Genomic DNA, 15,439 nt, shown 5'->3' on the forward strand with positions numbered 1-15,439 from the left:
AAGTGTTGACGTGGGAACTAGAAGAAAGCCCGCCCCCTTGTGGTCGCACTCAGTACTACAGCAATGACTGTGCTAGTATGTGAGTCATGTCACCCCCCATAGTCAAGTTATGAATAATATCCATTCTCGGTCCAATTTAAGTGGACACGGGATGAAAAATCTGATTAAAAAATCACTCTGATTTCATGCTCGGCCTCCACGGTGTGATCTCACGGTACGTTATTGGGTTGACACTCAAGAACATATAATATAGGCCTACATTATATATATGAGTGTGTGCGTGTGTGAGGGAGCGAGTCATGAAGTGCAGCCGTGGAAGAGGACCTGAGTGGCATTCGGAGCGTCGCACGCGGCCTCGGTGGTGAAACATAAGCCGCTGCTGGAATGTCCACCAGGTCTCACTGGAGGAGAGACTCCGAGCTGCTGCCCTCCAGAAGGTTTGACTCTCCAGGAGGAGGAGGAGGAGGAGGAGGACACGTACCAAGTGGTTCTGGGTGGAAAGGACTCAGTCCTTTATTGTCTCGTTACTGGTTTACAAATTAAAATGCATTTTTGCTTTTTTTGTAGCGAGTGTGTAAATCATGTTGAGGTACGAGTATTTCCATTTGACGCCGCTTTATACTATTCAGTTAAATTATTCACAGGTTTTGCTTCATTTACATAAAACATATATACAAATGTTCCATGAGATATGAGCTTGAGATAGATAGATAGATGGATACTTTATTAATCCCGAGGGAAATTTAGGTCATCCAGTAGCTTATACACTTAATTTAACTCACAAACATACATAGAAAAATCACAATATAGAATCACAGTAGAAAAACAATACACATAGGGAGAACATGTTCACAGGGAGTAGGGTGTATACAGATATTATACAGATATTACAGTGTGCAAAGTGATATAAATAGTACAGTCTGTGCAATGGGCTAGTATAGCCAGTAAAAAGAGTAAAAAGATGGACAGTGGGATGGAAAAAGAAATGTAATTTATGAATATGATGCACAGTTATAGATTACACCAGTAGGACTACAAGTGTAGTCAATTGTTAAAATGATCTTCACCTCAAGATACTACTTTCACATTAGTGGACTGGCAAAAATAATAATGAATATGTAATTAAAAAAGATACAGAGGGCAATTTGAATGCATTATGAGTAGTTTTTCTACATTTTGCGAACAATACTTTTACCTTTTCAATTCAGGACATTAACTTGTAATAGCGTATTTTAATATTGATACTCCTCCAAATACTTCTCCCAACTTGTAGTTTACTTTAGTGCCATTTCATAATTTATCCTTCGAGTTCACGACATTTAAGAGGGAATTATTGTACTTCTACTTTGGGTACTTTAAATACATTTAGCAGAGACAATTTCTACACTTTTGCTTGTGATTGCAGTCATTGTTCTTGTTCGCACGTCTCCATTGTTGTACTGCAACTTGTACATAAGGATGTGAAAACGTCTTCCACCGCTGACCAGGAATAGTTTATTTCAACACAATAACAAGGAACACAATGCTCAAGACCGGAGCAGAATTATGATACACCGTGGAAATCATTTAAGAGAAGAAACGGGTATATACTGTCTACTTATTTATAATTGAACAAAGAGTGCATTAGAGCCAGTGGAAGCAGAAATAAATCTCGATTTAAGAAGTAGGGAATGTAATCATGAAGAGTAACCACAAAGGAAATATAGAGACAACATAATTATTCTAAATGCAGCTCGGCCCGAAGGCATAACGCAGTATGACACGCATGTAACCCCCTCCCCCTCTAGTACAATTAGAGGCCATTTGTTCTCAACCCTGGTGTCGATGGCGTAATCAATGGTGTTGGTGATGACTCACATGTGGAAGGAAAGAACAAACAGGTACACACAACGCTGAACACACACACACACACAGTGCAAAGAGACCCCGGAAATGGGATCAAAGACGGACACAATGTGCGTTTTAAATCCTTAAACTCTGCAGTGATGTCATCTGTTGTGAACAGGTTTGTCGTTTTTTGTTTAAAATCCGTGCTTTATAGGAGAAAATCATAATTAAATGTTCTTTTTCACTCTGCTGTGTGACTCATACGCAGTATGGGCATGGGTGGTTACAGCAGCGTCACATGATTAATGGCATCCGCTGACCTCTATCAGCTCCTAATGTGATTTCCACACCTTGTTAGCTGGAGACAGTCGACAGCGTGGTGTGAGGAATAACTTGACCTTCTAATTTTTTATTTTTTTAAAGGCTTTTTCTGGACTCATCGTCATGTAAACACACAATAATCTGCCATCTGAAAGGAATGAAACCAGATGATGATGCATCTTTAGACAGTTGCTAATTAGTATTATGATGCTGGAAACAGCACTGGCATTTAGATAATGTGTTACAGTTTCATCTCTTTAAAAAATACTTAAAAATAACACAGAAATTATTTGTTGCTGTTCTTCAAATTTATTAGAAGTAAGAACTCGGACCATATTCCTCCACTATAATTTTATCTTATTACACGTGGTGATAAATATTTGAGCACATGGTCACAAAGGAACAGAAGAGGAAGAAAAAAACAAAAAAGCTCAAACTTTTATACAAAAAAGGTGAACGATTTAATGTCCCTGACAGCATGGAAAGAGAGAAAACTGCTTTAAATACCACTTCATGTCGGAATAATGCAACATTAACTTGTCATAATTAAATATGTCTCACTGGGTATAATAGCATGTATAGAATAAATGGCCATTTACATTATTTACAATCTCATGTACAATATAAAAGCTGCTTGGTCCCTCAGATACGAGCCGAGTCTCCTTCAGACGGGGCGTGTTCTTTTTTATCTCTTTGGCCCACGTGGCAAAATATCGGCGGCGGCGGCGGCGCCGTGTCCCTCACAGGACGTGGTAGACGGGCCTGGATGATCCGGGGCTCTCCGGCGTGCACGGCTGCGAGTCGGAGCTGCCGGGGGTGAAGGTGGCCGTGTTTCTCAGAGCCGGCGGCGGGCCGCAGCTGCTGCTCTCCACCGAGGACAGCCGGTCCACGATGCTGGAGAGGCACTCCAGACTGGAGGCTCCCACGGCCTTGTCTCCGGGACCCTCTGAGAGGAAGACACAGGACATATGGTTATTCAAAAGCACACACAAGAAGAAGAAAAATGGTCATCATATCTGTGGTTCTTCTTATAAGATAAGACTCTCAAAACATGCATTTCAAATTCAAAGTTATTATTATTTTATTTTTTTAAGCACTCGGCTTGCATGCACGTCATATTCACAACATCAGGCCGCAACCCAAAGGTCTCACCGTTCCTGCCGTATGAATAACTGTTGCAGTAGTTTGCATTCAGATGTTGCCACAGTGGACTGTTGCTGTCGGCCTGTAAAGAAATAAAAAATAAAAATGTACCCTTGAATTCTTGCAAAAGAAAATGGGTTATGGTTGCATAAATATAAATATAAACACATACATATATATGCATACATTCCATATATCCAATATCCAATATATATAGGGCATCACTTGTTTTTGCACTTTTCCTACTTCTTTTTATATATATATATATTTATATATATATATATATATATATAGAAAGAAGTATATATATATATATAGAAAGAAGTATATATATATTTATATATATATATATATATAAAGACGTATATATATATATATATATATATATATATATATATATATATATATATCTAGAAAGAAGAAGGAAAAGTGCAAAAACAAGTGATGCCCTTCACCATATTTTGGACAGGCTAATAAATCCTAAATTCCAAAGTTATGGGCTTCTTTTATTTCACTTCCACCTTAAAGTCAAAGTGGCCGAATGCGCTCCCTTCCCCTCGCCGAGGCTCTCCGAGCGTGCCGAATCGATTGCATCAGTGGAAGCAACACCGGTTTGTGCAAGATGACACTTTCTCCCAGTAAATCTGCAGAAAATCCTGGCAGCGGTGCACAGAACATGCAGTCGCGATGGAATGCAGGAAAGCGCCCCCATTTTTTAAAAATATTCCTGCCAGACTTCAGTAAGGTGGATTTAGCTCGGTTTATTAGGGCTATAAAGTGTCCGGTGGTGGGAAAGCCATTACTCCATCCTGCATGATAAGTTCTTTTGTATTCGCTGCATATACTGACACCTTCAAACTGTTGAGCACAACTAGTTCAGCCTGACCTTTAATAACAATCAGCACATACACACCAGACACTGGTACGGCGACATCATCGATTCTAGAGTCGAGTATGACACGCGCGGAGAGGCAATGTAATTGAGGTCATTGGGGGCAAAACAAGCCTCTTTTGACTAATAGCTTCCTGGATTATAAATCCAGGCTCTATTTTGAAATGAAATCCTCTACATGGTTATGAGAACTGACACCAGGGCTCAAATATACACTACCGTTCAAAAGTTTGGGATCACCCAGACAATTTTGTGTCTTCCATGAAAAATCACACTTTTATTTCTCAAATGAATATAAAATATAGTCAAGACATTGACAAGGTTAGAAATAATGATTAATATTTGAAGTATTAATTTTGTTCTACAAACTTCAAGCTCAAAGGAAGGCCAGTTGTATCGCTTATATCACCAGCATAACTGTTTTCAGCTGTGCTAACATAATTGCACAAGGGTTTTCTAATCAGACATTAGTCTTCTAAGGCGATTAGCAAACACAATGTACCATTAGAACACTGGAGTGATAGTTGATGGAAATGGGCCTCTATACACCTCTCGAGATATTTCATTAGAAACCAGACGTTTCCACCTACAATAGTCATTTACCACATTAACAATGTAGAGAGTGTATTTCTGATTAATTTAATGTTATCTTTATTGAAAAAACAGTGCTTTTCTTTGAAAAATAAAGTCATTTCTAAGTGATCCCAAACTTTTGAACGGTAGTGTAAGCCTCTGAAGAGGCTTCATCGAACAATAAACGGCCCTTTCAGGGGAAAAAGCTCCCGCGAGATGAAGTTGTCCCGCGCGTCGTTCTTTTCGCAGCCAGATGTTTGCGCGCCGAGGCTGAACATGTGGATCGGAGGTCTTACCATGCCGTCGGAGCAGCTGGACAGCGGGCTGCCGGGCTCCGAGCCGCTGCCTCCGGGGAGGCCGTAGTAGTTCTCCACCTGCTCCCGCAGCAGATCCTGCAGGCTCTCGATGTAGTGGATGGCGTTGCGCAGGATCTCCACCTTGGGCAGCCGCTGGCTGGGGTTGGCCGAGGTGCAGCGCCTCAGAGCCTCGAAGGCGTGGTTGACCTTCTTCAGCCGCCGGCGCTCGCGCATGGTGGCGGCCCGCCGGCGGTCCACAAAGTTGGACTTGCGCTTGCAGGCCTTGCAGGCCCACTGGAGGCAGTGGCCCGGCTGGTGGGGGGCCCCGGGGATCCTCACGTGCTCGTCCTCCTCGGAGCCGTCGAGCTCGGCGTCGCCGGGGCCAAACTCCAGGCTGTCCGGAGAGGAGGCGCACGCGTCGTAGTAGACCTGCGACGGGGAGAAGATGTCCATGTTTGCAGGGAGGGTAATAATAATTTTAAAAAAAGAAGTCTGGACGGATGGAGAGATGGGCGCGAGGAGGAAAGAAGGAGTGGGGTTGAGAGAGAGAGAGAGAGAGGAGACCTCTGAGTGATGTGAGGGGTCTGTTGCCCCAGGCCCCCCTTATATGCCCCCAGGCCAGAGCCCAGGGCCCACATTGGCCAGATCTAATTACCATGGCCCATTGGTCCAGCCAGAAGGCAGGCCGGGGTTAGCTCAGCTCCCTCCCTGCCCCATCCCCGATCGCCCCCCAGTACCCTGCAGAGTTCCCCACATCTGCACTTACTGGTGTTTTCCTACTCATCACCGCGCTCTCCTTCTCTTCTCCCGCGAGGCCGCGGGCGAACACAACGCATAGCGCTCCGGACCTTTGGCCCTGACGTCGCGTCGAAGGCCGACGACGAAAGTCGCACCCCTTTCGCCCGCGAAGACGTTCAGAAGTGTCCGTTTTGTTTTTTAGTCAAACTGTGCAGAGAATGGAGGGCGACCACTTGTAGGGAAGCACGCGGGGCCAATTTTGTTATGGCGCGGACAACAGCGTTGCCGATGCAGCCCAGCTGCAAGGCAAGGTGTAACATTTCAAGCCCCGTGAATTCACGTTGCAGTGGTAAGCCCCCCCCCCCCCCCCCCTCCACCTCTAAAAACACCCAGAGCGAGCTCAGCACCGAAGGTGCCGCGAATGAGGCGATCCTCCCCGTTTTTTTACCCTCATTAAAAACAGCAATTACACAATTGACACCAGCGCTCAAGTGCCCGCGCCATTTTGCTCCCGAGGACCAAATTCTAACCATTAAAAGTATATTGACACAAAGAGGAGCGCTTCAATGTCAGCACACAGCAGATGGCGGGGCGGCTTAGAGCACCGAGGAATGCAAAGATGTTTTTTTATTTTTATCATTTTTATTTTAATTGAAGGGAAAATAATGGATTTAAAAAACCGGATATACTACATTTATATATATTTTTAAAAGTTCATCACATTAGAAGAGATTCTGCCTCTTTTTTGTGTTGTTGTTGCTGCCATCAATTTCTGGAAAATAAAGATGGCGATATTATAAACTGCTCCAAAATTGTGAACTTTAATTGTCTTTATTTGCAGGATTGGGGAGGGGGGGGGGCAGCTCGACCCCGAACGAGCCGACTTGTTTAGGTAATCACGTTGTTGACAGCTTACAAGGATACAATGCGGATATTTCTCACAATGTGTCAAAGCGTTTGGCGAGCCCCCTTCTCTGGGAACTGCGCGCACCTAAGAAAACAGCGCGCGGGCCCCGGCGGCCCTCGGCGGCCTTCGGGCGCTGCAATTCGCATTGGGGGCACAGCTGAGGAAGACATCGGGGCCCGCCGATCAAAGGCCTGGAGAACAACGTCGCCAATGAGAAAACCTGCGATCAACCCCGAGAGCTGATCGAGGCACATGGTGTGACTTGGAGAGGGTGGGGGGGGACTCCGCATCGGCGCAGTCGCTGCGCGCGGGGGCCCTCGCCGGATCCGGTCCCTTGGGAACTCTCTTGGAGTTTGCTTTCTTGTTGTTCTCAAGGGTCAGAGACCGAGTTAAGTGAAGGGCAGGAGGTGATCTTTTTATGTCCATCTCCGTCACGTCTGAAAACCTTATTTCTTCTAAAGTGCCTCGCGCCTTGACTTAATACGCGGCTGCGCACAGAGGCGATCTGTCACCGGCATTCCTGCGACACACAAGCTCGTGAAGCTCCTCCGGTATTCACTCTCTGAGGATTGTTTTTACTCACAAAACACGGGGTGAAATTAGAGTTTTAATTAAATTCTCGTCTAACATCATTATGATTTTGAATTCAGATTCAGAAACTTTATTTATGTTTATTGCCATTGGTTTTGCACATCTGAGAAATTTGACGAGGTGATTGTTGTGTGACGATAAACACTGGGAACAAGTTAAAGACAAAATATCGAAAATAAAAATGTGTAGATTTCGGCTACGATAGAATATGATAAACAATATAACAGTAAAAAAAGGCTGTTTTTTAGGTGTCAGTGTTTCTTTAAAGTGAAGATATGCATGAGATAATTCAAAGAGAAATTATGAGAATAGAGAGAAAGAAAGTGTAATACAAACAAATCTGAGGCTAATCCCCCCCCCCCTCCTCACACACACACACACACACACACACTCACACACTCTCGACTGTAATAGTGAAACAAAAAAAACAGATTTTGAGTGGCAACAGCATTTGTTTGGCACAGAGCAGATAGAGGTGCACTGCCAGCTCCTTTTCCTAGCAGGATATTCAAGAAAAGTCTGGATGAAGCCGAGCATTCAAGCCTCCGGGCTTATCCCCCCCTATAACTCGCCTTTCATCAACTTTGACTTTTAAAACACGGCCTTCACAGCCAAATGACAATGATATGGTGTCATCGGTAACACTGAAATCCCTGTTAAGTTATAGAGGAGAGAGAGAGAGAGAGGGAGGGAGAGAGAGATAGAGAGCTGTTTCTTTGTGGTCTGATGGAGTAGACATAAGGAAAACAGCTGGATGTGGAGCTTTTACAGCAAATTGTCTTCTAATAGCACAAAAAGCAGGTTCATAACCAAAAATTCAAATGTGAGACCGTAATAAGTGCCCAAGTTGAACCGAACACTTCTTTTTACGAGGGCACACTGTGATTGTCGAAGTTAAAATCGACAATTTAGGTCAAAAGCAGTCATTAGCAAACAGGCGTTAAATTAGCAGATACCCGTGGAGCTGCAGCGTGTGGTGAAGTAACACTGCTGTGAGTGGGCAGGAGTCCATTAAAACCACATTATGTTTAGAGGGATCACATTTCTGTCTGCTTTCTACACACAAAACTGGATATTTGGAAAAAGATATGAATCGTTGTGTTGAAAAGGGACACCTCAGGATTAGGGAGAGCTCCTAATGCAGCTCAGTGAGAGAGTATTTATGCACTTTTATACAAATGTGTGGAAAATACTGCAAGTATTACAAGTACTACAAGTAAGACCTGCATACAAAATGTAATTAAAAGTATAAGTTAGTATTTTCAGTCAGTAAAAATAGGTAAAAATGATTTTGCAGTTATGCAGAATGGCCACAAATATAAGATATATATGTGGATCATTATGAGTGAAACTTAAAAGTAGCAAAATATAGATGAGAACAAATTTATTTATCCATAAAAGTGTAAAAGAAAAGAAGAAAAAATGTAGTAAATGTGAAACCTCAAACATGTTTAGATTTTTGCAGTTGCTGATTGTTCTTTTTATCATTATAAAATGACCCTTTAGTTGTAAATATGATCAACATTATGTTGTTTTAGAAAGGGGTGGGACTTCTTTTGAAACAAAATATGTATTTAGTTTATTTAGCATGTGCCGAACATGTTTACTCTTTATTTTCTTGGTTATTCTTCTTTTCTTTCCTCATTAATAGTTACATGTTTGAAACAAATCCAATTTATCTAATCAAAAGAAAAGTAAAATACACTTCTCTTATATCTCGGGAACATGCACGGATTACATGTCATTTAAAAGCTTCACAGCTGCTGTTGAAAGAGTCCTTTAAAATGGTCGAGTGGAGCATCTCGGCATCTGGAAGAGCTCACTCAGCGAACTTTTCAGACACTAAAAACACAGAAAAAGGAGCTGACCTTCAAACTTAAGCATGAACTCTCCCTGCTGGTTGGAAATAGCTTTGTTTTCCCCTCGTTGGATGCTACATTGATTCTAATAATCCGGACACATGTGCGACACTTTGCATGGACATGTGTGTGTGTGTGTGTGTGTCTGTAGGCCTGAGAGATGAGGCAGAGTCCCAAAGGTCAACCTGGGCTTTGTGTTGTCCACAGAGATCTGAGGGAGACCAGCACATCATCAACAACCCCCCCTCCCCCAGCCCCCCCCCCCCACCCCCCTCTCTCATGTCAATACATGACAAACAAGACTAAATGGATTTCCATGCCGCTATGAGCCCAGTGATGATGAATTAAGACCGAATGGCTCAGATCACTACAGTATCCCAGTGGGCTTTGGACTCACACACCCGCTGCCCAAGATCCGTGTCCCCAACATGCGACACGGAGGAGAGGCACGCCGTGTGTGGAGGCGACTCCAGTTACTGCTCTGGGATCAGTCCTGCTGGAGGCCAGCTGGAACAAAAGAGAAGCAGCCCGGCAGCAAACTATTATATTTAACGTATACGGATCTCTAACAGCCGTGAATGCTATGGGGGAACTGGTAGACCTTGAAGTGGTAATGTGTTTTTTAAAATATATATAGAGCAACTTCTTATTGATATTTAAAATCTTAAAGATACTATATGTGGTGTGATGCTTGAGTTGCCTCTGCTTGTCAAATATAATTTGACCCCATAGAACGGCCTCTCCTTTTCCAGCATGCACTTGAAGAATGAGGAATACAACGATGGAGATTAGTGCAAACGTCTCCCCAAGGTCTAAACCCAAGTCCACCCCCGGCATTTTTTTCCGGGGGGGGCGGGGGGGGGGGTGTTGGCAAAGGGCCGAGGGATGAAACGACGCCCACCTCCGTGTATGGCAAAAGCCCCAACGCGGCGTCGACGTGCAATCCAGCTGCAGCAGCTTAGACAATGAGGTTATGGCATGCAAGTCTGAATTTGATGAATTTTACTGTTCATCAAGAGCACCAATGAGAGCAGATTTACAGCCAGCTGTCCCTCCACCTCACTGCCTCTGTCTCCGGAGCAGCCGGTCTGGAGTCTCCATGGCGGCGAGGGGAAAGGGACCAGAGCTGCTCGATGGCACGAAAGCACGCTGGACTTAACCCGCTGACATAAACCAGCTCGAGGAATGATGTGTTTGTCATGTGACTTCTGTACTTAAGTCACTATTCGTAGTTATTTGGACAACAATGTTTTCCAAAAAGCTAACGAAGTAGTCTTGTTGCTTAAAAGGGAGGAGTAACTTGCATCGTGGAGACGTTGAATACTTCATACACACATCACACACATCACTCATGCAAGATAATCCGTCACTAACACTGATTTACAAGATTTCATAATGTCCTGATTAGATTAATCCCAAACGGTCCTCAGAATTGGTCTCGAAGATTAAGGCTGATTTTTAAAAAAGCACTAATGTGCTTTATCAAAGTACCGTTAAATCATTTAGTTTATGCTTTAAAAAGCAAAACACGTTTAACTGTGAAGTCATTGTTTTATTTATGGTCTTGGTCAGTATGTACAAACATTTAAATACAATATCAGCTTTCATGAAAAAAAAAGCGTTATGTTTTTTTAATATAAAATAAATAAAATCTAAACATCACTTTATTATAAAATATGTACAAATGTGTTGTTCCTGCTTTACAAATGAAAGACTACATAACAAAACAGAAAAGCCAGAATGGCTGAATATAAAGGAAATAACTTAGAGACATAAATAACGTAAATTTCCGAAATTTGCCGTCTAGTGGAGCTCGTTTCAGTTTTCTCAAACGCCCTCGCTGAAGTGGATTTTGTCGTCATTGGTGATGCTGTCCACGATGGAGGACAGACGCAGGAGGCTGGAGGCCCCAGAAGACTCACTGGTTCCTAAAAAACAAAATAAAAGGACTTTAATGATAGTTTCATTTCGTGTTTTTATTTACTGTTGACAGACGTACCTTCTCTCTGGTTTATCATGGCTGCAGTGGAATGGTCGGCAGAGGTCGGCCAGGTCTCGGAGGACTTTTTCCAGTGGTACTCATGACTGGCCACCTGGAACAACACACATCACATGTTATCCATGCATGTGTTTGGTCAGTTACCATTAAACCTCATGCATACATATAAGAAGTGATCGCCAAATTAGCAGTTGACAAACAAACAAAAACTTTTGACAGACATAAAAAAACAAATACAAACTAGAACGGGCACTCGGTAGAGCGCATACCTTCGCATATCACAAGATTGGGCATTGAATTATGAAAATGTTGGCATTAGTTGCATGCCAATTGGATAAAAATTGACCGCGCTATGGTAAAAAGAAGATGTTGGCCTTTTCATGACCTTGACCTTTGACCGGATCGATCCCAAAATCGAATCAAATGGTCCCCGGATAATAACCAATCATCCCACCAAATTGCATGCGATTCGGTTTAATACTTTTTACCTTCGCATTGAAAATGCGGAATGTTATGTTTTGATCGCTGTGTATTTATTTATTTATTTATTTATTTGTATGTGTGTTATTCGCGTAACAAAAAAAGTTGTAAACCGAATCGCATGAAATTTGGTGGGATGATTGGTTATTATCCGGGGACCATTTGATTAGATTTTGGGATTGATCGGGTCAAAGGTCAAGGTTATGAAAAAGGTCAACATCTTCTTGAATCGCATGAAATTTGGTGGGATGATTGGTTATTATCTGGGGACCATTTGATTAGACTTTGGGATCGATCGGGTCAAAGGTCAAGGTCATGAAAAGGTCAAAATCTTCTTCGCATATCACAAGATTGGGCATTGAATTATGAACATGTTGGCATTAGTTGCATGCCAATTGGATAAAAATTGACCGCGCTATGGTAAAAAGAAGATTTTGACCTTTTCATGACCTTTGACCTTTGACCCGATCGATCCCAAAATCTAATCAAATGGTCCCCGGATAATAACCAATCATCCCACCAAATTTCATGCGATTCGGTTTAATACTTTTTTAGTTATGCGAATAACACGCATACAAATAAATAAATAAATAAATAAATACACGGCGATCAAAACATAACCTTCCGCATTTTCAATGCGAAGGTAATGAATATTATAGATAAAGCCTAACAAAACATACGTAGTGACACAACATTAACACCAGTGACGTACTGAATACTATATACTGTTAGTGCCAACTGGAATAAAAGTCAATAAAAAAGTCCAAATAATGTAATTAATAGCACCATAGTCACCTTACAAGCACATGCAGAACTAGTATAAGGGATATCACGGATACAATGCGGAATAAAAACACGTCATTCAGTCATCGTGACGTCATTATAAAGTCATCTGAATGCCACAGGCCCGCTGGCAGACTGCGGAGAGATATCATGGGAATGCCGGGAGGATTTTTTTTCGAACGATATCTTACACTGTGCTCTTTGAACTTGTGCGATGAGCCGTGTTGCGTGTTGTCCTGCTCGTCCAGCGTCTGCAGCAGATCCTGTAAACCCTCGATGTAGCTGATGGCGCTGCGTAAAATCTCCACCTTGGGTAGCCTCTGGTTGGGGTTGGCCACGGTCTTCCTCTTCAGCACCTCGAACGCCTCGTTGATCTTCTTCAGCCTCCGCCTCTCCCTGAGCGTGGCGGCCTTGCGTCTGTCCGTCGGCGCCGATTTCCTCTTGCAGATCTTGCAGGCCCACATGAGACACTGGCCGTCGCAGTGCGCGCGGAGACCCGGGGGTGCGAGGACGTGCTCCTCCCCGCTGCTCTCCCCCCCGCTCTCCGACGGGACGTTCTCCTGGCCCGGGGACAGCGGGCTGTCATTGCCGTTGTACAGAGGGGACACCCCGGACATGTCCAGGTGCTGTAGTGGTCCATGATCCCCTTCTTCCAAATAGCGCAAATCATTGAAAAGATAAGGGTTGGTCTCAAAAAGGTCCATCATATTGTGGCGCCCCTCTCTCTGTTTTGACAGTGTGACTGGCATTCAAACAGAGCAGCAGGGACACAAGTCACCAGGCTTATATATAGAATGTGAAACTCTACCCAACACTTTGGCTGCCACACTGCATCAAGCATCTTTTTTTTCTTTTTTTCTTTCTTCTTCTTCTTTCAAAAGGTCTTTGCAACCATACAGACATTGTGCAGGGAATGCATACATTAAGGTTTATAGAAATGTCATCTCGGGTTTCATGACAGGTGCTTCGAATATCTGCATCCGGACAAAATGGCAGCGCAGAGATTTTCCCCATATGCAGCCACTGAGAAAGTGAAAGACATAATACTCCCAGTAAAAAGTCAACATATCAACATTTATTACATTCCTTAAGGGGTTTATAACTAATGGCTTTATTAGTTTTTAAATCAGTAATGTGCCACTTGAAAGAAAAATGCCAGATGTTGTCCTTCTGCAGCAGTTTATTATCCCTATGTACATCAAGTTTGCACACATACACACATACAAACACACATACATACACACATACAAACACACATACATACATACATAAACACATACAAACACACATACATACATACATACACACATACACACATACACACAGAGACACACACATACATACATACATACATACACACATACATACCTACACACATACATACATAAAGACATTTTTCCTGTGTGAAACTGGATATCAACAATTACTTATTTGTCACAAAACATTTGTCGTTATTTTAACCCCAAAGTTTACTTTTTTGTCATATAACTTCCGTCCCTAAAAAATGCCAATTCCATAGTTTTTTTATCCCAAAATATACTTAGTCATGTAAATTCTGTACATAAGTAACGCAACTCCCCCAAACATTTTTAACCTGAACTTTGACTTATTCATCATGCTACTTCTGTACTTCAGTAACGACACTTAATTGTTTTTTTAGCCCAAAATTTAACTTATTTAATCCTTTTGTAAGTAACGCCACTTCTGTAGGTATTTTTACCCCAAAAGTGACTTAGTTTTTAAATCACATAACTTCCGTACATCAGCACTTCATATTCCACTCGCCATGTCATATTGTGATAATAATACGTCAGTGCAGAAATTGTTTCCACTACCCCCAAGAGGCTAAAAACAAATTTAACTCTTGATTGTGTTACCCAAAAAATGACAAGCATGTCATGTTGGATTATCGGATGCAAAGGTTGAACATACTGCCCAACATCTTATTCAAGGTAATAATAAAAAGTCAAATATCATTCATATATGGGAGTAACGCAATCCTAAACACACTTAAGATGTGTTGTGCCTGTTTTTAGCTGGTGGGAATGGAATGGTCGATTGTAACGTGCAGAAAATCTCAACATAAATAGATTGGAATGTGCAGTGTCAAAACAGCTTTGTGAAACGCATGCAGGGGATGTTAAAAATAGAAACGTGGCTCATTCATCTCAGATTCATAAATGAGATAAAAGCCTGTGACGAGGTGATATATAGCTTTGGGGGATTTTTGCTGCAAGCTAAAAGTTCTTCAATTGGAAAACTCACGAGGGGGAATGTGACAAGATTCCTATTTTTGTTTGTCCGCAGTACGAGTTGGGTTTTACTTTTACCCTGGATAGCCCCCAACCCCCCTCACACCCCACTCCGGGCTTCTGTTACGTTGTTGGGGGAGTCACGGAGGCTTTTCATCATTTGTGAGGCCAGGGTGTCTGAAACACTATTACCAGCCAACATGGTATCTCTTCAGTCATTCACATCACGCCGACTGTAGAAGAGAGGCCAAGTGAGAAGAAGTATTCATATCAGCCCTGTGGTTTTAATTCCTTTATATATATATATACAGGACTGTCTCAGAAAATTAGAATATTGTGATGAAGTTCTTTATTTTCTGTAATGCAATTAAAAAAACAAAAATGTCATGCATTCTGGATTCATTACAAATCAACTGAAATATTGCAAGCCTTTTATTCTGATTTATTGCTGATTATGGCTTACAGCTTAAGAAAACTCAAATATCCTATCTCTAAATATTAGAATATCATGAAAAAGTATACTAGTAGGGTATTAAACAAATCACTTGAATTGTCTAATTAACTCGAAACACCTGCAAGGGTTTCCTGAGCCTTGACAAACACTCAGCTGTTATAAATCTTTTTTTTTACTTGGTCTGAGGAAATATTAAAATTTTATGAGATAGGATTTTAGAGTTTTCTTAAGCTGTAAGCCATAATCAGCCATATTAAAAGAATAAAAGGCTTGCAATATTTCAGTTGATTTGTAATGAATCCAGAATGCATGACATTTTTGTTT

At 42.1% G+C, this 15,439-nt stretch overlaps 2 protein-coding genes and 1 long non-coding RNA gene across 3 annotated transcripts in view; all 3 read right to left on the minus strand.

Annotated features, from left to right (window-relative positions):
- The window catches only part of LOC130200524 (uncharacterized), a 57,557-nt gene that overhangs the window by 8,620 nt on the left and 33,498 nt on the right, over nucleotides 1-15,439 (minus strand). The gene's annotated exons all lie outside the window — the stretch shown is intronic.
- myf5 (myogenic factor 5) lies at nucleotides 2,444-5,589 on the minus strand. Its single transcript, XM_056424884.1, has 3 exons — nucleotides 5,053-5,589; nucleotides 3,301-3,373; nucleotides 2,444-3,094 (listed from the first exon to the last, which is right to left on the minus strand). Exons 1-3 carry the CDS (start codon nucleotides 5,503-5,505, stop codon nucleotides 2,889-2,891), a joined length of 732 nt encoding a protein of 243 aa, XP_056280859.1. The 5' UTR covers nucleotides 5,506-5,589; the 3' UTR covers nucleotides 2,444-2,888.
- On the minus strand, nucleotides 10,685-13,136 carry myf6 (myogenic factor 6). Its single transcript, XM_056424885.1, has 3 exons — nucleotides 12,601-13,136; nucleotides 11,147-11,240; nucleotides 10,685-11,075 (listed from the first exon to the last, which is right to left on the minus strand). Exons 1-3 carry the CDS (start codon nucleotides 13,114-13,116, stop codon nucleotides 10,975-10,977), a joined length of 711 nt encoding a protein of 236 aa, XP_056280860.1. The 5' UTR covers nucleotides 13,117-13,136; the 3' UTR covers nucleotides 10,685-10,974.

The sequence above is a fragment of the Pseudoliparis swirei genome, chromosome 10 (genome assembly GCF_029220125.1).
Source record: "Pseudoliparis swirei isolate HS2019 ecotype Mariana Trench chromosome 10, NWPU_hadal_v1, whole genome shotgun sequence".
Classification (NCBI taxonomy): Eukaryota; Metazoa; Chordata; class Actinopteri; order Perciformes; family Liparidae; genus Pseudoliparis; species Pseudoliparis swirei.